Source organism: Pollachius pollachius, assembly GCF_949987615.1.
Source record: "Pollachius pollachius genome assembly, chromosome: 14".
Lineage (NCBI taxonomy): Eukaryota > Metazoa > Chordata > Actinopteri > Gadiformes > Gadidae > Pollachius > Pollachius pollachius.
The window spans coordinates 9,355,801-9,375,926 of record NC_136947.1 but is presented as its reverse complement, the minus strand read 5'-3'; the positions used below and the strand labels follow the sequence as shown (position 1 = coordinate 9,375,926).

At 47.5% G+C, this 20,126-nt stretch overlaps 2 protein-coding genes across 2 annotated transcripts; one reads left to right on the top strand and one right to left on the bottom strand.

Moving 5' to 3' along the window:
• Nucleotides 1–293: 293 nt before the first annotated feature.
• On the bottom strand, nt 294–10,261 carry dnaaf11 (dynein axonemal assembly factor 11; the record flags this gene model as incomplete). The annotated part of the gene is made up of 13 exons (XM_079750587.1): nt 294–489; nt 2,799–2,917; nt 3,642–3,737; nt 5,787–5,856; nt 5,980–6,045; nt 6,949–7,026; nt 7,671–7,799; nt 8,091–8,275; nt 8,826–8,998; nt 9,402–9,479; nt 9,623–9,790; nt 9,973–10,078; nt 10,190–10,261. The coding sequence occupies 13 exons, from the start codon at nt 10,259–10,261 to the stop codon at nt 294–296; spliced, it is 1,536 nt and encodes a 511-aa protein (XP_079606713.1).
• On the top strand, nt 10,150–13,517 carry LOC307086218 (uncharacterized protein). The gene is made up of 4 exons (XM_079751356.1): nt 10,150–10,572; nt 10,796–10,893; nt 11,034–11,160; nt 11,496–13,517. Exons 1-4 carry the CDS (start codon nt 10,305–10,307, stop codon nt 12,308–12,310), a joined length of 1,308 nt encoding a protein of 435 aa, XP_079607482.1. The 5' UTR covers nt 10,150–10,304; the 3' UTR covers nt 12,311–13,517.
• The last annotated feature ends 6,609 nt before the right edge of the window (nt 13,518–20,126 follow it).

Below are 20,126 nucleotides of genomic sequence, written 5' to 3'. Positions count from 1 at the left end.
CCGAACACAAAAGCACTCGTGGACAGAGAATATGTTTGTTTCCTTTGTTTACATTGAAGAACTCTTCAGGAAACGTGTCGTTATCCCTCTGATTCCCGCCGCTTGAAAAGTCAACAGGAAGTCCTTTGTGTCGAGATGTCAAGACATGGTCTCAATGCCAACCGGATCAGACTGGTCCGTACCGGCACTGGTCTGGATAGTGGTCCATTGTCAAGTCAACAGGGGGCCAGACTGGTAAAGACCGGTCCGTTGTCATACCAACGGGGAGCAGACCGGTACGTACCGGTCCGCGGTCACATCAACGGGGGGACATCGGGGTCGTCCACAAAGTCTTCAGAGAGGCGGTCTCCCTTCGAGGGGTCGGTCGGCCTCAGGGGCCTCCTCCCCTCCAGGGGGCCCTCCCCGCCCCCCCGCCCGACGATGTTGGTCAGATCCACCATGGAGCGTTGGGCGGGGTCCGCCTCCAGCCACTCTCGACCAATCACATACCTGCACAGAAAGATTAATCAGTTAAGAGCTGTTCTTCGTGAGTTATTTTACAAATCTAACACGTGTTACATTTACATTTACTTTTAGGAAATTTAGCAGATACTGTTATCCAAAGCGACGTACGAGAAGTACTTGGTCAGAAGAAAGAGGAACAACAATATATTGCTGTCGGTACAGTAAGGATGTTCATAGAACCAGGTGCCAAGCACTTACAATCGCTAGGTTAACCCATTCCTCTTATACAACAAAGATAGCTAGGAAAAGATGCTACACGATGCTAAGTACTTAGTGACAGGAAGTACAACATACCATAACTGCCTACATTAAGTGCCATGTTACTTCCTCAATAGCTGAAAGGTGGGAGGTCTATCTGTCCACATGTTCACATATTATCAAATACATGTCTGATATATGGTATGCTGCTCTCACCATGATGTCATGATCCATTCATTCATTTAAACCAATGAAAGTCAATTCAATTAAAACTGTAGCTACACTACATGCCTCTAGATCAGCGTTTCTATCCTGGTTGAGATGTCCCAGAGTTCCCATCACGACAACGATGACCCTATCTATCTTACTGATGGACCCCTAATCAGGTTGCTATCGGCAACGGCCCCCTCGGTAACCAAATCCCAGGGTTCTGCCGAGCTTCAGTACCGACCGGGATCCATAGTGGAATACATTAGGGCCAGATCACATGTGGGATGCGTTTCAAGATAAAATCACTGACCCCGTCGGCCAATCGGATCGGACCGAGATGAATGGACGAGAGGTAGCAGCCACTCACGGGGCCTCAGAAGACACTCAAAAGGCTTGAGGGCTTGAGGAGGGAGACGTAACCATGGCAACAGGGGGGTTTACGTAGCCCAGGGCCATGCAGACCCGATGTCACGGCCCCGTTACTAAAACAATGTATGTCTGGTTCCTCCTAAGACGAACAGCTGCCCACACGCCGTCAGAAGGAGACAACGACGGGCCGTCAAGTCGGACGGCCGTGGCTGCTGATCCTAAATCCAACGGGATGTAAATGTGATTGGACCGGGGCCTGAGCGGGGAGCCCCACCTTGACCTGACGACCTTTGTCCCCACCGAAGGTCATCCCCCCGCTACGGTACGCCCTGGCCCCTTCAGACTCCGTCCCAACCGAGAGCCAGTACCCAATCCAATCCAGACCCCGACCCCCGAGCCATGGCTCAACTGGGCGGGAGCTGTCCGACCCCGATCCACGACGTGCCAGACAGATGTGTTTTCATCTCGGCCGGCAGCAGCTGGATAAGAGATGTGTGAGCGAGGCTAAGAGGTCAGAGGTCGCTTCTAATCATATCCCAGCAGGTCATAAGTCTGCTCGCCCCATCACCCCCCCTCAGCTCGGTGGCCATTCGGCGCCTCCGTCCAGGCGGTGACACGTCGTGGCAGGACCCTGCATCACGGGAGGGAGGTGTGGACAGCTGAAGGCCGGGGGGAGGCTCGGCCATGAGGCGCTGGTAGCATCGCAGCAGCCAGCCGCCACACGTAGCACGGCTTCATTAGCAGGGGATCAGAGGGCGCTAGCGTCTGGGACGGTCAGGGCTAACGCCTAGCGTGTCAGGGTTAATGCTCAGCTGGTCAGGGCTAATGGCTAGCAGTTCGTGGGATGATGGCTCGCGGGTCGGGGCTAATGGCTAGCAGGTCGGGGCTAATGGTTAGCAGGTCACGGCTAATGGTCAGCTACGGCGTAGCGGCTCAAGGCTATACTGTAGCCACAGTGAGTTTAATTTGGTTTGAAAACGCAAAACTTTATCGGCCAGCAACAGACGCTCTTCTGAGTTCCAGTCAGACGATGGGAGGGAGCAAATGTCAGAGCGACCCTTCGATGAAAGGATGGAAAGCCTACACACAATATGATGGAGTGAGTGACCGAGTGAGTGAGTGACAGGGTGAGGGACGAGTGAGTGACCGAGTGCGTGACCGAGTGAGTGAGTGATTGAGTGACAGAGTGAGTGAGTGAGTGAGTGACAGAGTGAGTGATTGAGTGAGTGAGTGACCGAGTGAGTGAGTGACAGAGTGACAGAGTTAGGGACAGAGTGAGTGAGGGACAGAGTGAGTGACTGACTGACTGAATGACAGAGTGAGTGAGTGACAGAGTGAGTGAGTGAGTGAGTTAGTGAGTGAGTGTGTGTACATGTCTAGCTGATATTGTCTGTATTTATTGAAGTCATTGTTATCTTTATTGTGCTAATAAAGTGTTAATTAAGTGCTAATTACGTGCTTATGCCCATAGCCCAGGTGCCCTGCAAATGAATCTGGTCCTGGGTTCTGCATCGTACCTCCCTGCTCCTCCAGTACGGGTGGGTTTGGACCGGCTCTGGGCAGGACCCAGGGCTCTGCTGGACCGGGTCGTGGCCGGAACCAGGACCCTGGTGGCGGCTCGGATTTCCCCTGCAGCCTGGGAGTCACAGAGGAGGTTTGTGTGAGGGTGGTGTCCGACACGCCTGGGGTTATTTTTAGCCGTCGCCGTGGAGATAAAGTACGCCATAACGACGGGCCAGACCCCCCCCAATAAAAGACAAGATGGGCATCGAGTAAATATGTATAAAGAACATAATTAACCAGCGGGTCACCAGATGGATGGAGATCATTTTGGGGCCTTTAATTTCCGTAGCACATCGTTAGTAACGGGGTAATTATGTGTGTGTGTGTGTGTGTGGGGGGGGGCTTTGTGATGGAGGGGCTCTGTGGGCAGGGCCAGGCTCAGCACATTACTCCTGTGGGGAACTTGTGAACCGTAACTCGTAACTTAGGAGGAAATCGCATCACGGACGTACTTATCTGACAAATCTAGTTCATCACTCCTGTCCCTCGCCCAGAACAGACTGTGGCAACACGAAGATTAGTGTGTATACACACTGCTAAATATTCAGCCTGCTGTACGATGTGTGTGTATCATGTTTGTGTCTCCGGAGGATACGTCGACACACTAGCAGGTCATACAGGTCTGTGTCATAGCTTGTGCGTGTGTCTGGAAGAATAAGAATGTGTGTGGTATGTGTCTGTGTGTATGTGGCAGAATAAGAGTGTGTGCGGGGAGTGTATGTGTGTGTAGGCATGTGTGTGTGTAAATAGGTGTGTGTTTGTCAATAGGGGTGTGTGTGTGTGTGTGTTGCCATTACCCTGGGCATGCTGAGCAGCAGGTGTCCGGTGGTCCCGGACCTCCGCACCGAGCAGCTGTCGGGCCTCACCTCCGCCGGCAGGACCAGCTGAAAGATCTGTGGAGAGAGAGAGAGAGAGAGAGAGAGAGAGAGAGAGAGAGAGAGAGAGAGAGAGAGAGAGAGAGAGAGAGATCCCAGAGATAGTTTGCCAGTGTTATACCTCAGCTCATAAATCAGCTCCTCTCAGCCCTATTAGAGCGGGATGCGAGGTCAGAAGGGGGGGGGGGGGCCTTCGGGAACCTTCACGCGTAGGGAACATAAATGTCCCTGCATTCCTTAATGAACGCCATCGATGAATAATGTTGTTTGTGTTTATTAAAAGACCATTCACGCCCTCTTTGGTCGGAGGATGTCTTTTCTTGAAAGTGCTTTCCTCGACTCTCTAGATCCCCCCAAGGTCTCTGGTAGAGAGACCAGCGGAGAGACCGGCTGGGGCGTTCGGCCATCTTTATCTTCATTAAAAAAAAATATATATGTGTATATATATACACATATATATATAGAGTGACACACAATTCTGTTCATAAATAAAGTCCACCTCGAACTCCGCAAACACACACACACACACACACGCACACATCATAATTATGTCTTTCTGCATTACTACATAAATAACTCCCCCGATCCTCCATTCACCCATCCTAACCCCCCCACCACCCTCTCGCTGGGGGATTTACGAGCGGTCCTACAGCTGTTTAATCAGCCCTGCAGGTCCACTGACCTCATAAATCACATATCATCGGCCTCACAGACCGCACAGCCTTCTGTTAGCCACGCTGAATCATACTGCAGTCTGGATGAAATATCATAAAACATAATATTGTTTTATATTCCTGAGTAAGATAAGTTGAGGCCGGTTCATTAATAGTAGTAGTGGGTACAGGATAGTCCCTGGTGGTAAGGGTTTTTTCGACCAGCCAAAAGGATCTGGGTTCGAATCCCAATGTCCTTAGTCTACCTGTAAGGCCTCCTAGAGCCAGATGACCCCTGACCCCCACCTGTAGGCCCCCTAGAGGCAGGTGACCCCTGACCCCTACCTTGAGGCCTCCTAGACAAGATGACCCCAGACCCCTCCCTGAAGACCTTCTAGAGATAGATGACCCCTGAGCCCTACCTGAAGGCCTCCTAGAGCCATATGACCCCTGAGCCCTACCTGAAGGCCTCCTAGAGCCATATGACCCCTGACCCCTACCTGAAGGCCTCCTAGAGCCATATGACCCCTGAGCCCTACCTGAAGGCCTCCTAGAGCCATATGACCCCTGACCCCTACCTGAAGGCCTCCTAGAGCCATATGACCCCTGACCCCTACCTGAAGGCCTTCTAGCGTGGCTCAATGCACAACGTTGTGACGTGATGTTAATGCTACGCACCGATAGGCCTGTCGCAATAAGCAATAAATCAATTAATTGCGCGATAAATTAAAATGAGCGATAATTTTTTGCCGGCCGCAATAATTTCCATTCAGACTTTTTTTTAAATCATTGCTTTATTGGCCTAATCTGAGAAGAAATCTATGCCATAAACAGAAATAAGCGGGATAATGCATAGAACTTCGCCGGTCCTTATCGAAAATAAGCCCCTACAGGGCGAAGCAAGACACCTCCGCTGCGCATCGGTGTCGTGTTCGCCCTGTCGGGGCTTATTTTCCCGATAATGACCGACGCTCTATGCATTATATATATTTATATATATTATATATATTTAGCAGAGTAGGCCTAAGTAACAAATGTCGGGTTAAAATCGGGCTCAGGCTCATAATAACAGGGCACAATGAGTAAACCCCCTTGAGCATTTTTTGTTAAAATAGACTGAGTCCATTTTATTTATTGTTTTTGGTTATTTTGTTATTTTATTCTGGATATTTGAAATGTCTTCTAGACGTCCAGTTCCAGTGTTCTTTAAAAATAAAAGTTTATTGATCTTCGAAAGGGTGTACTTGCATTATTATGCCATTATCATTATATTAGTTGAAAAACTTCAATATTATCGCTTATCGCAATAATTTCTGGGGCAATTAATCGCCCAGATAAATTTGTTATCGTGACAGGCCTACGCACCGATGCATCAGATATATTCTAACTACAAGGTTTAGGAACACCTCGGTACCTTTCCTTTGACGGTCACTCGCACGTAGGTTGGCTGCACATCGACCTCCAACAGGGACGTATCCATGTGTCTGCGTGTGGCATCATAGGAAACGTAGTTTTAGCTTGGACACAGGAGAATCAGAAACATTTCCTCCACACAGTAAGGATTAATTCTTGGGTGTTGTTTGGGAAACAGGGCTGTTAGAAGGTACCTGTACACAGCCAGGTCCAGCTTGATGCTGTTGGCTTCCTCGTCCTCAGACAGACAGAAGTCCAGCCTGCAGACATTTCAGCAGTGTTGGGAACGTTACTTTAAAAAAGTAATTAGTTATAGTTACTCACTATTTGTTCCAAAAAGTAACTGAGTTAGTAACTGAATTACTCTATAATAAAAAAAATTCTGAGCAGTTTTAAATTGGCCTTAATGTGTTAATTGCCATTCAGGGCCCTGATATACTTCCAACTGAATTTTAATTTGCTTAGTTGCAAAGGCTGTGGAACGTCTGCCGAATACTACAGAAAATACCAACTTTTCATCGGATTGCTCCAGACTCGCCATTTCTGCTGCTTCAACGAATCTGTTTGGTGGGTGCGTTTGCGTGTGTGTGTGGCGCGCGTGTCCTGGCTTGTGTGTAAAATCAATGGCTCCGATTGGCTACCATGAAACATGACTCTGCCTTAGCCAATCATGATCGCTTATCTCGTTGTTAACGCACCCAGTCTCCTCACTAGCAGTTTGTGTTTGGAGCCAAGGGTGCGTTCGGATTACGCAGTTTATTCAATCAATTCATAGTAACGCACCGCATTTAACGTACAGTAACGGCGTTGTAACGACGGAAATAGTAAATAGTTAGGTTACCCCGTTACTGAAAAAATAACGGCGTTACCTAACGCCGTTATTTTAAACAGCGTTATTACAAACACTGCATTTCAGTCAGTCAGACAGTTTGAATTCCAGCATGAAGTAGTATCATAGTAACCCTTAGCAACTAATAAGTAAGTAACTAGTAACTGACTGTAAACTGACTAGCATCTGGTTATTCAAGTTAAGTCAGTGATTGAAGCTACATGTAACTAGTAACTTACTAGTACATATTGATGAAGTAAGTATAGTAAAGTCAGTCAGTGACTAGATAATAGTTACATAGTACATAGTGAGTAAGCATAGTAAAGTAAGTGACTTGGGCTGGTTGAGGTTGAGGACGCGGCCTTCGGGTGTTATGAGGGTCCTGGGGGTCCTGGGGGTCGGCTCTCCCTCCCTGCGGAGACACACGGGATGTACAGTCCTGGCTTCATGGTTCTCACACCTACACGCACACGCGAACACACGCAAACACACACACACACACACACAAACACACACACACACACACACACACACACACACATACAGCTACCGAGACTCAGCTAGTGATGCGGTCCACACATTTGGGTAGTCAGTGTTCTTAATAAGAACACAGAAGAACAAAGAAGAACTTCTTATGTATTCCATAATAAGTGATCGTGTCCATCCGTCTGCCTGTGTTGGCATTTGTGTGCGTGTGCGTGTGTGTGTCAACACATCGCACATCGACAGTTGTCCATCAGCGCCTTGGCCAAGAGTTAACGAAGGGAATTGCAGGTTTTGGTCGTTTTATCCCGTTATCTCTTGCAGTGGAGGTAGCAGTGCTCCAACCAACACATGAACTAGGAAACTGTGGTGTCACAGTGACCCCCATTGGCCAAACACGAGAACTGCGCCCCATTGTTCAACAATATCATAAAATTGAACTAATAGATTACGTCACCCAACGAGAGCGTCTCGCCCTTACATTCTTGCGTGGTGATTAAAAACAGGGATCCCATCCCATAATAATAGCAACGTGCTCAAGTGGTTTTAGATCAATAGAGCAAGACTACTCACAAGGTTGTCGTTTTCTGCTTGGCCTCCAGGTGGCGGTGTGCCTCCAACCGAGACTCGGGGGAGAAGGCGCACGGCTTCTCCCAGAACTCTCTGTCCTGCCGCTCCTCCTCGCTCTCCTCCCACCCAGCGCTACGCACACCATGGAAAAATGTGTTTTATTTAGTTTCTCATTTTATTTTAGCCACCTCATTGCTGGATACGGGCATGGTGGTGAGGCTGATTTGACATTACAAGTCATGCCACAAAAATTTGTGACATCATAAGGGCATCCAGATCGATATGAAGGATGGATCACTCTACCCAGTGGACTGCACCCCCTGGCAAGCTGATCAACCCATCATGCCTCTGGGTGAACCCTCCCACCTGTGATGTCACTAATGGGACAATTTCAAACTTGCAGAAGCCCGGTGCTCCCGTTACCTTTTGCCCCGTGGGGCTCTACTCTGCTCCTCCCCAGCGGCTCCACTCCCACGCGCCTCCTCCTTCTCCTGGGCCCTCCTCCGGGCGTACGCCTCCTCCTGCCACCGGACGCTCCTCCTCACCTCCTCCAGACCCTGCTCCGCCCGGATCCTCTCCGATCGGCTCACCTCCTGGCCGTCCAGGGACTGAGGGGAGAGAGAGAAGACTGAGCTACCAGTAAGTTCACCTTTAGCTAAAAGTATATACCTGTAGCTGGGGGAGGGTGGCCACTACGTAGTGCTACCAGTAACTACCTGTAGCTACCAGTAACTATACCTGTACTTACCAGTGATTACCTGTAGCTACCAGTAACTACATAGTAACTATACCTGTAGCTACCAGTAACCACCTCTTGCTACCAGTAACTACCTGTACCTACCAGTAACTATACTTGTAGCTACCAGTAACTATACCTGTAGCTACCAGTAACTATACCTGTAGCTACCAGTAACCACCTCTTACTACCAGTAATTATGCCTGTAGCTACCAGTAACTATGCCTGTAGCCACCAGTTTATGCCTGTAGCTACCAGTAACTATGCCTGTAGCTACCAGTAACTATGCCTGTAGCTATGAGTATACAGTATACCTGTTGCTATCAGTAACGGTGCCTGTAGCTACCAGCAACTGTGCCTGTAGCTACCAGTAACTATACCTGTAGCTACCAGTAACTATGCATTTAGCTACCAGTATATACCTGTAGCTGGGGGAGGGAGGCCACCACATACTGCCGGTACCCCTGGAACTCGGCACAGGGGTTCCCCACCAGGAAGAGCTCTTGGAGGTGGAGGTTGTGTTTCAGCGAGGCCACGCTGCTCAGACGGCCCACGAAATTCACCGTCAGGTCCAGCTTCTTCAGGCTCTCGCACCCTGGCAGTTCATTACCGTCACTCAGTCTATTTCTCATAGGCGCAATGTGTATCATTTAAACTTTTTTGTGGCTTAAAAGAACCAGGATTTATCTGTAGTCTGTAGAAACTATTTTTATTCAAAGTCTCCCACCTGCTAATCTGGCTTAATCTTACACATTGCGCCTTTAATGTAAATAGTTAATGTGGATATTGAGAGATCACATCAATTGCTCAAAATTATCCCAAAATCCTGGGATAAATAACATATACATTAAATTATCTCTACTTAAAATATACACCCAAATAGTTCAAAATTAATATGAATCTGGTGGACAGCAAAAACAGACCTATATTAAAACACTATTGTTTTACGATGTGTGCTGTAGTTGTATCGCCTTCATAAACCAACATGGGCTACGAACCTTCAAGGTTTTCAACGGCTTCAATGTTGTTCAAGGCCAGGTTCAGATATTCCAACATCTTCAAGCGCCCAACGTTCTCTGTGGATCACAGTTCATGTAAAACATGTTAATTTAAATCCAGTGATGAGCAGGGGCCCGAAGGTGCCCCAGCCGGGTGCCCCTTGCTCAATGAACATGGGCACGGCACTGCTTACAGACAGGCCCCGATGGGTAGGACAAACCTATCCGGGGGATGAGGTTGTTCTGCAGGTAGAGGATCTTGAGCTCTCGGCACCACTTCTCCAGGTGTTCAATCCTCTCGATGTTCTGTTGATGGAGGGACACTTCCTCCAGGGAGAAGATCTCCCCCTCGTTGTGCTCCGCCCGCCGCCGCACCATGTCTTCTGTGACTGTCGAATCGTGCGCATCCAAAACACATACTCGATAAAGCGGCCTTTAACCGTTCACTGATGATTGAGTCAACGACTTCTGTTGTTTAAAAGTCTGTTTGAAATCCCTCGTGGCCTCCCAAAATAACAATGTTAACATGAAGAAACCAACTGAGATAATACGTGAATCAAAGTTAACTTACTATAAACCATGTTTCTGCTTCTGCGTCCTTCTGCCTCGCCGTGGCGTTCATCGGTTGCTATGGAAACCGAACGTATCGTTTTCAACGGGGGTCTTTTATTTTGAAACTACAGGGGCGGAAGCGCCCTTGACGAACCAGGAGGAAGGAGGTGACCGCCTATTAACAACAAACAAGACGGACTGCCGCAACGTCGTCCCCTGGCCGGCCAAAGGGTCACTTTAACCCGTCCCAGAACCAGCTCTGTCCCCGTTGGCCGCGGGGCGACCCGGCGGACCGCCGTCTGACCCATCGTCGCGCTGCTGCTACTGCCCGCGGATCGCAGGTTGGGAAACATGACCAACTACAAGGCGTTCCACTCGCAGCTGTCGTCCATCATGGAGTCGCTGACCCGAGCGGCGGTGACGGAGATCTGCGAGCTGGTGGACGACAGCTACACCGTGCTGCAGCTGGAGATCTCCCGCAGCCACAAGGAGAATGAGGCGCTGCGGCGGAAGCTGGAGCTCATCGAGAACATCATCGCTCGTGGGCACCGGGGCAGCTTCGCCATGTTGGGGTACGACGCGCCTCCGGAGGCCGTCGGAGCGGTGAATTACCCCGGTGGTGAGTTATAGAGAGAGTGACGAGACAGAGAGAGAGAGTGACGAGAGAGTGACGAGAGAGAGAGAGAAAGTGAGATAGAGAGAGGTGTGTGTGTGTGTGTGTGTCTCTCAACACATCGCATATCGACAGTTGTGAATCCGCGGCTTGACCTGTAGGTGAACTGATTCCTGTCCATCAATTGTCGTCCCCTGACTGACTGTGCTTTTGTGTGTCGCCGACACAGAAAGAATCTCATTGGCTCAGCTGCCCACGGCCGGGAGGACAAAAGGCAGCAGACAGGCTGCCATCGAGGCGGCCGAGAGGAGTTTGGCCGTTAAAGAGGTACCAGGGATTCAAACTCGAGAGCAAGCCTCAGATGTTTACGAATTCAGCCTTTTTTTGTTTCTTGTACTTCTGTGAAGTTGAACCCACTCTGTGTGTGTGTGTGTGTGTGTGTGTGTGTGTGTGTGTTGGTGTGTCAGGTGAGTGCGTTACTCCTGGAGGAGGAGGGCAGAGGGGAGGCAGACGTGGTGCTGATCAAGGAGGAGACCCCGGGGGAGGAGCAGAGCAGGAGCGAGGAGCAGGAGGACCTCCTCATCAGCGAGGACGGTGAGCAGAGCACCTCTGTCCCCCAGTACCCACTTCTACAACCTCTAAACTTTTACCAGTACCAGGACCCAGAAGAACCAGTGTTGGTCGTGGTGGTCCTCGATAAGGAAAAATAACTGTATGCCCACAAAACACTTCCCCACTTGTTTTCTCCGTTATACAATGTAACTCACTGATACAAGTGAACTCCTCTGTTAGCTGAGCCAACTCTGTGCTTTAGTGTTATTGTTGTGCGCTTGTTGATGAGAAAATCCCTCAATTATTACCAGTAGTCTCCAAACACCCAATTAGACACGGCATAGCAAGTGTGTTGACACGTCCTGTCTGTCTTCCAGGTACGGAGGCCCCGCCTCTGGAGTCAAGTGACGGCGAGGAGGGCCCCTCCTCGGGCCCTGCCAGCCTGCGTCCGTGGGAGCACGCCCTCAACGACCCCCACGCCGACCCCGCCCACCTCCGTCCCCCGCTGGGCGACTCGCCGTCCCCCGGATGCGCCCCAAACGACGACGACGACTCCTCCCGGGGTGCGGCCTTCGACCCGGCATCTGACTCTTACCCCGAGGGCCCCGGCGACGCCCCCAAGCCCGGCCACCTCCTGGGGCCCCCGGGGGACAGCCCGCACTCCCTGCCCGGGACCTTCGACCTGAAGCGGGGCCTGTCCCTGATGAGCTCGCTGCCATACGACATGGAGCTGGAGATGTGCTCATCGTGGAACAACCCGGGCCTGCTGCCGGGGCCCCGGCCCTACCTCAAGCCCGACCCGCGGGCCCCACAGCACCAGGACAAGGCCCCAGAGCACGGCGGAACGCTGCTCCCCTTCCCCGCGTCCCTGGGGGGGCCGGGCGTGGCGGCGTGCAAGATGGACGGCCTGGACCTCAACCGCTTCTGCCGGGACCGCCGCTTCACGTGCACGTACTGCGGCAAGTGCTTCACCTCGTCGCGCAGCCTTGAGACGCACGTGCGCGTGCACACGGGCGAGCGGCCCTACAGCTGCGCGCAGTGCGGCAAGCGCTTCACGCAGTCGGGCCACCTGAAGACGCACCAGAGCGTGCACACCGGCGAGCGGCCCTTCGCCTGCGACCACTGCGGCAAGCGCTTCGCCGGGAAGCAGAACCTGAGAATCCACCAACAGAAGCACCACCCAGTGCCGTGAGGGGGGGGGCGGAGCCCGGTGGAGGACATGCAGCTCTGAGAGCACCATCCCCCCTCCCAGTGGCACCGGATCAGGTGCCGTGGGAGGAATGGGGCCCGAGTTGGGCCCCGCCACAAAGGGACGTTTGGGCCCCACGGTCGTAACCGGACTCTTTGGAATGGAGGCCCCCCCTCGCGGACCTCAACCTCAACTTGTTGGTTTTCTTTATTTAATTATTTCAAAATGTTTATGGCCTTTGGCAGATTTTATTCAAAAATGAGTGACCTTAACTAGAAAGGATATTTTATGTACTTTAGTTTTTCCCGTGGAAGTCCTTACCTCACAGAGGAGCCAGAGTGATCTCGGCTCCTTCTGGATACTACCGGCTCTTGTAGCAAGCAGCACACATCTGCCAAGCATGTCTGTGTTCAGCAGTTGGTTGGACAAACCAACGTATCACATTAAAAGTGTTCAATCTCACAAATGATCATGTTTTCATTGTACGCCTTTGCTTGTATCTTGACAAGCACGATGTACCTTGGCAAATCCCTGCAGCAGGTATGACAGTCTATGTTTTTGTTTGTTTAATAGACTATGGTTTCAGTGACAAACTTCTCCATACATGCCATGTTTTAATAACTATCTATGCTTGAAATGTTTTAGAAAATGCACCAGAATCTTGTAAAGCCACCATGGACATGTGATGAAAAACAGAATCCAGCTTTAGCTGATTGCCTTTTAAAGCAGCATATATTGATTTGTGAACACTAGGGGGCAGAAAATGGCAGTTATAGTCATCAAATTAGAGCTCAGCCCTAGCATACTCCCTTATACTGTTTCTTGATGTTTTATGAACGAAATCAAGAAATATGACAAAACAGAAACGATGTGGGCAGATGGCAGATAGAAATCACATCATACTGTAGGGACAACGTCAAATGTGTCTGACATGAGTAAAAGGTTTGTGAGATGGTTGAAGTTGGCTGAGTTCACTGCGTACAACACCAGGACAGCACTCCTGTCCATTGTTCTGATTAAAGCTGTGGTCTGCAAACTGATAAGCACCCCTACAGTGCTTACGCAAATGGTCTGTTCCAGCGGATCAAAGGGTGACCGAATGCTGTATGAATGAGTAAAACAACGAAATGACTAATGTTGCTAATGGCTATTAATGCAAACTCGCAAATGATCTTAGCAAGTTTGAACTTGACATGCTGGTTAGGCAGTACATCACAAAAGGTAGGTAAGCTAACCTATATTCCATTGTAATTATGTTCATTTAAAGTATGATAGATTAAACTTTACTTTTACAATTAAAGTGTTCACTCTCTCTTTGTGATCTTGTTTATGGAGTATCTCTTGTCCAGAAAACACAGAGCTCCCTCTCTATCATATGAGTAAGATACACTACCTAACAGCACTTACAACAATATTGAATAAGAATCCCCAATCGTTTTTGGGATTTTGACTGAAGTTCCTTACTGGTGTCACTGGACCCAAGTGTAAAAATGTTGATAAATTATAATTATATAAATAACAAAATAGCCAATTTACATTTCATACAAATATATTGTAACAAAAAATATGAATTTAATAAAATTTCACTTTTTGAGGTTTTCTAACAATAATGAGTTCCCTAAACCTGCCTATGGCCCCCCAGTAGCTGGAAATGGCGTTAGGTGTACAACGAGCACTAAGAGCGCTTAGCCTAATGAGCTACGACCGTGCGAGCGCCGTGTGTGTGTGTGTGTGTGTGTGTGTGTGTGTGTGTGTGTGTGTGTGTGTGTGTGTGTGTGTGTGTGTGTGTGTGTGCGCGCGTGTGTGCGTGTGTGTGTTATTTTACGTAATTTAATCTATTCATTCGTGATCCGGGACAAGTATTTTCAATTTGTTCGTGCCAAAAAGCACAAACTTCTAACAATATGACAGCTTTTGGACACCCGTTAATACTCGTTAATAAATACCCGTTAATAAAAAATTGTGACAATTCACGGATATATTTAATGCAGGTGCGCTACTCTGTAGGCAAACCGCAACGGAAAAAAGGTAGCTGCTTCATCTGTTCTTTTTAGAATGAGTTTGAGTTTGCGCTTTTTGGCACGAAAAAATTGAAATTACGTGTCCCAGATCACAAATGAATAGATTAAATGACGTGACGTGACAGTGTAACGTATTTCCGTATGACTGGGTGTGTGTGTGTGTGTGTGTGTGTGTGTGTGTGTGTGTGTGTGTGTGTGTGTGTGTGTGTGTGTGTGTGTGTGTGCGGGCGTGCGCGCGCGTGTGCGTGCGTGGGTGCGTGTGTGTGTGTGTGTGTGTGTGTGTGTGAATACACACACTGTAACGCAAGTCTTGCACAATTCTTTGTTATTTGGATAACCGTTCTACACGTCGGGTTCTCTGACGTCTCTGGTATTTCCACAACGATACCGGGGGTTATGATGGAAAACAAATTCGAACCTTTGGTCTCGTCTCGGGCTAGGTATGACTCGGAGGATCACAAACTGTTGCAAGATGGCCAGGACCCACACATGACAGCCGTATCTTCGACAACAGTCAACTTTGTGCACTGCTGGAAGGAGGGGACATCCAGGGACGCCTAGTGGGTGACAACGGCTATGCATGTCGCCCCTACCTGATGACTCCTCTTTTGAACCCTCAGAGCCAGGCAGAGAAAAAATACAACTACTCCAACATTCAAACTAGAGAAATAATAGAGAGAGTATTTGGTGTGTGGAAGCGGAGATTTCCATGTATACAAGAGGGACTCTGCACAAAAGTGGACACTACCCTGGCCATCATCGTTGCAGTAGCTGTGCTGTATAACTTTGGGAAGAGAGTGGAGACGAGCTAGCAGAGGTGGATGGGGACCCACTTCAGAAAGGCCTGGAAGACGCTCAAGTGCAGAATGCTGCGAACCCAAATGGAAATGCTGTCAGGAGAAGACTGATTGGAAATCACTTTGCAGCAAAATTATGGTCAGTATTGACATACTTCTATATGTTGATGGATACTTAGGGCACTTCTACATTAGATTACCTTAACTCATTTATATGCTTCTTACTTTCTCCTTCAGGAAGAACTCACCAGAAAATCAAGGCAAGGAGACTGGCAATTGAATTGAATGAAACATTTTACTTATCCAACAAATACAATACAACACAGGGGGAAGGCAATTGCTTATTTGAAAATAAATACGTGATAACACAGTTTCAGAATTAATTCATTACTTTATTACTTCTTCATTAATTACAAATTATCGTGGTTGCAGCTGGCTTATGTCCAGTAGCTTTTGCTTCTGAAGGGTTAGGACCTCTTTCTGTAGCAAAATGACTTCTTTTTTTAAATGAGCATTTTCAATGTCAAGCATGCATCTTTCTGTCTCCAATCTAAGAAGCTCCTGGTGACAAGCCTAGAGAGCTCTTCAGCAGGGGTATTCACTGGTGATGCTGCTTCTGCTTTCAGGTTTGTGGATTATATTGTGTAATTTGTTCACATTTCGCCGGAATCCATCATGGCAGAAATTTAACACAAACTAATCCTAACTAATTTTATTAAACTTATTAAACTAATTTTAATCCTTGTTTAAACTAGGTTAACTAATCCAGAGTTAAAACTTAGATGTGCAACGCATCTCTGATTAATTATAAACCAGTTTAAACCTAGATTTACTAACCCGAGATTAACCCTAAACCAGGATTAATTTAATCCATGTTGGTGCAACCCAGCCTGAGAGTGGTAAAGGTTCAACACGTGGTTTACTCTAACAGAGATACAAGGTAAACGAGTGTGCGTTCTGGAGGTGGTTCATGATGCCTGCTGCCCATGGGCGTCCGTTTGGTTTGAAATGTGCTGGGGACAGACGCATTCGAAAGTGCATTTTCAGAAGTGCTGGGTACAATGAGGATGCAGTCTTTTTTCTTTCTTTAGTGCTGGTAATGAAAGGTTCTGAAAGACTGCATACCCATGTAGCTAATTACTAAGGAATAAAATGTATACAAAATCTGTCTGGCACGTTTTATGAAGACGTTTCCAAAAAGCATCGGACATATGACCCACTATGTTCTGCTCCATGTATCCAATGTTGACAACGTGACATGACATAGCTAAGCTACCAACATAAACAAGAGGAGCTAGGAAAGGAAATTAACTGTGTGTTTAAGTTGAGAAGGGGCAAACGTGTGGCTACATACAGCACTACAAAAGTCATCAATATTGAAAAAGAAAAAAATATTTGTTGCACAGCTGAACGCTGTATCACATCATGAAGCTGGCTGTTCTCAATTCACCGCACACATTCCATCCAATCTAGCCTACATCAGGCATTCTGACAAAAACTCATGCACTCCCCCGACAATTATTCCAGAATTCAAGCAAAGCAAGAATGACAAAAGGCACTTTGTGTCAACAGGAGACTGACTCCACCGACTATCAATTGCAACTTAAAACAGCCGACCACTTGAGTGCAAAAAACACAAAAGACCTCGCCACAGCACCAGCAAATCTTAAGCAATAAATATCGCGTCTTACATTTATTTATGTGGCAGCGGTCTGCAGATGCATCCCATGGTGTAGCCTGCAACATCAATTTAGTTCAACAGGTTATCATTCGATACTGTCCATGGTACTAGCAACCTGCTCTGGTGCTTTTTACCTATGCATTCAGGCTAAAATGACTTGATTGTCTGATGCCTCATCATTCCAGCCAAAGAGTATTGGTATTATTAGTATTGGCAAAGTCGCTTAGCAGTCGAATACGCTGGGGTTGATAAGTTACAGGACTGCGGAGTGATAAAGACGACGTGAATCAGAGGCAAAAAATCCACTTTCCTTGACAGTGGTCAAATATGGTGGACGTCAGCATTCCACTGCATTGAGAAGAGCCGTGTAATAAACAAACATAAATGACAGCTGAACATTGGGAAGGCCCAAGCAAGTGAATGGAGCAGTCTACAGCATTGAGAAGAGCTGTGTAATAAGTAAGGGATAATGTATAGCACGTCGGTCATTATCGGAAAAATAAGCTCTGACAGGGCGAACATGACACCGACGTGCAGCGAAGGTGTCTTGCTTCGCACTGTAGGGGCTTGTTTTCGATAATGACCGGCGACGTTCTATACATTATCCCGCTTATTACACGGCTACTTGCCAAAACGAAAAAATAACTTCACATGGTGTGAACACCATGTGTTCACACCATTTACAATTTATTTGTTACCAGCATTCGTAGTGCTGATCAGAAGAGAAATAGTCCGCCAAAGACGTTGATGTCGCTTAGCAACCGAAAACGCTGGGGTTGACAAGTTACCAGACTACTTGCGGAGTAATACCAAAGACGTCATTAGAGGCCAAAAGTCCTTTGTTTTCCTTGACAGCGGTCAATAATACTTAGCAACGGTGAATTATCAAATATAATTCACCACCGGAAGTTGTGAAGAGCCCATGCAAGTGAACGGAGCGTTCCACGGCATTGAGAAGACCCGTGTAATAATCCAAAATAATTCAACTCGAGTTTTTTTTTTTTTTACAAGATGTAGGTACAAAATTAATCTTGACGAAAACTGGTGGGGACGCGTCCCCAGCGGAATCAACGCCTATGCCGCTGTCCGCTGCCGAGGCAGTGGTGCCTCGACAGCGGGCTCCGGTGGGAGACAATCGCGGTCAACAAACGCGGGCAACAATCCCTTTCTCCTCCATGTCGCGGTTCAGTCTACTTCAGATTGATGTGGATGTGGAAGAACCAGAAACGTCGGAGAACCTGACGCAGTCGTTTGAGATTCATAATATCGTCTTGAGGCGCACATGTGCTTTTGGCCGTGATAATATTGATATGATATAGACATCTATGTATAATATGATATTATTTAGATATAGAGCTCCAGGACTCCCGCCGGAGCACCCGGAGTGTTCTAGAATATTTACAGAGCACAGCCATAAGCTGTGTGCGCCTCCGGATGATATTGTGAATCCGAGCCATTGCGATACATCCACTGTGAACACTAGCTCATGATACCGTGGTCGCAAGATGCTCAGGGCCACACCCCCACCCTCCACCTTGACCCGCCTCTAAAAAACGGCAAGTTTGTGGAAAGCTCATTGTGGGACTGGCTCGTAGTGGCTGTAATTCTGCACCAAGGCTGAGCTTCTTGAACGTCTTCAAATAGGCTACTGTATTAAGGGCCCAGTAACACCATAAGCATCCATAAAGTAGCATGCCATGGGACCTTTAAATGCATGATGTATATTAAGGGAAATTCATAAGCACAAAATACATATTTGTAGATGTGTTGTAAAGCTTGTATCCATTGATATTTTAGGATGAAATATTAATCCGTTCGGAACTTCACTCACTACATACAATAGGCCTTATGCGCAACATTCTTCCGGGTTCTACAAAACAGTGGTCTTGGCTTCCGGTCGTCCGCTGCTTAATAAGCTGAGTTTATTATGGCGACCTTCTACAGCCGGTGTTTACAGGAGCTACCCCGAACAACTATTAGCGATGTGCACAGTATTGCCAAACGGACGTCCAGAGCCCCGGGGACTCTGTTAGACAAGGGATTTAAGTTTTACGCCTCCTCATTTATTCATAATTATGAAGGTATTTACATTTGTAGCTTTTGCTAATAGCGCTCGTTAGCGTTAGTTAACTGTAAGTAGCCTAGTTGTGTACTTATATGCTATCAGTTAGTTTAGCAGTATTTTTGCTCACAGACAATTAAGACAATCAGATGAAGACTGCATTTTAGCGATGGGTTTATACTACCAACAGTATAATTACTACGATGTCCTGTGTGTTTAAGCTGGTCTTTGTCGACGTGGTACGCTGGTCGTATGTGTCTAGTAGACTCATAAGACCAGACACTACTATCCTAGTAGACTCTACTAGGATAGCTGCTAGGTTTAATGTCGACTAGCTGCTACCGTTCTGGCAGGTGTTTCAGATTTCTAAAACATTGATTTGTATAAAGACAACTGTGATGAATGAATGAATGAAATGATGCTGTATCTTCTTTTCCACCAGTTTCAAACAAAGACAGGTTGAGAGGTACTGTCACTGTCAGAGCAGCTTGTCACAGGTCCATGCAGAAGAATGAAAAACCACACAGCTTGAGCGTAGGCTATGTTCAGGGATGGGTTTGTTAAATTGTCTGTTTCAGTTCAATGACAGAATGCGTTCATCAAGCCTCTCAGAATGAATATATTTACACTGCAACTGCTTTCATTTGGCCACCAGCATGTTCTCAACTATGTAAACACCATATTCACAAATACAACACATTCTTCTGAGACACTTGATAAATGGCTATAGTCTACCTGTTAGTTAAAGAAGGTAATTTGTGCAAAGTTGATTGACAGTAAATATTTCTATCGACACATATTTGGTATACCTCTACTCGTATGGTTAACAATTTTTGTATACTAAACACACACACACTATACCGATAACATCATTAGGACACTTGCCATGACATTACATTCGAAAGCTATATATATGGGTTTCCTCCCCTTTTGCAATTGCTACTACTTGCAACTATTGACACCCTGTAGTGGCAGGCATTCCAGTACTGAGCAATATATGTTTATTGTGGTAGACTTGTAGGAAGCCCCTTGTCTTAATTTAGTGGTATCTGTTCTGCCAACTGTCCAATTGTCTATTTGTGTATTGTATACAGATAGTGCTTCGTGATTCAGATCCCGTCATCATGACCTCAAGTCAGTGTTCATGCAAAGCTGGCACAGCAGTATGCAATCACACTGCTGCACTGCTCTTTCAGACAGCTCATTACCCCGAGCTCAATATCCAGGTTGTCCCCCCTGTTCATGCCTGTACAGAAAT

Excerpts from the sequence above, each read along its gene's own strand:
- LOC307086218 (XM_079751356.1), top strand. The coding sequence starts at position 10,305 with ATGACCAACTACAAGGCGTTCCACTCGCAGCTGTCGTCCATCATGGAG. Across the intron at positions 10,573-10,795 it reads AGCGGTGAATTACCCCGGTG|AAAGAATCTCATTGGCTCAG; the intron begins GTGAGTTATAGA and ends TCGCCGACACAG. Across the intron at positions 10,894-11,033 it reads GGAGTTTGGCCGTTAAAGAG|GTGAGTGCGTTACTCCTGGA; the intron begins GTACCAGGGATT and ends TTGGTGTGTCAG.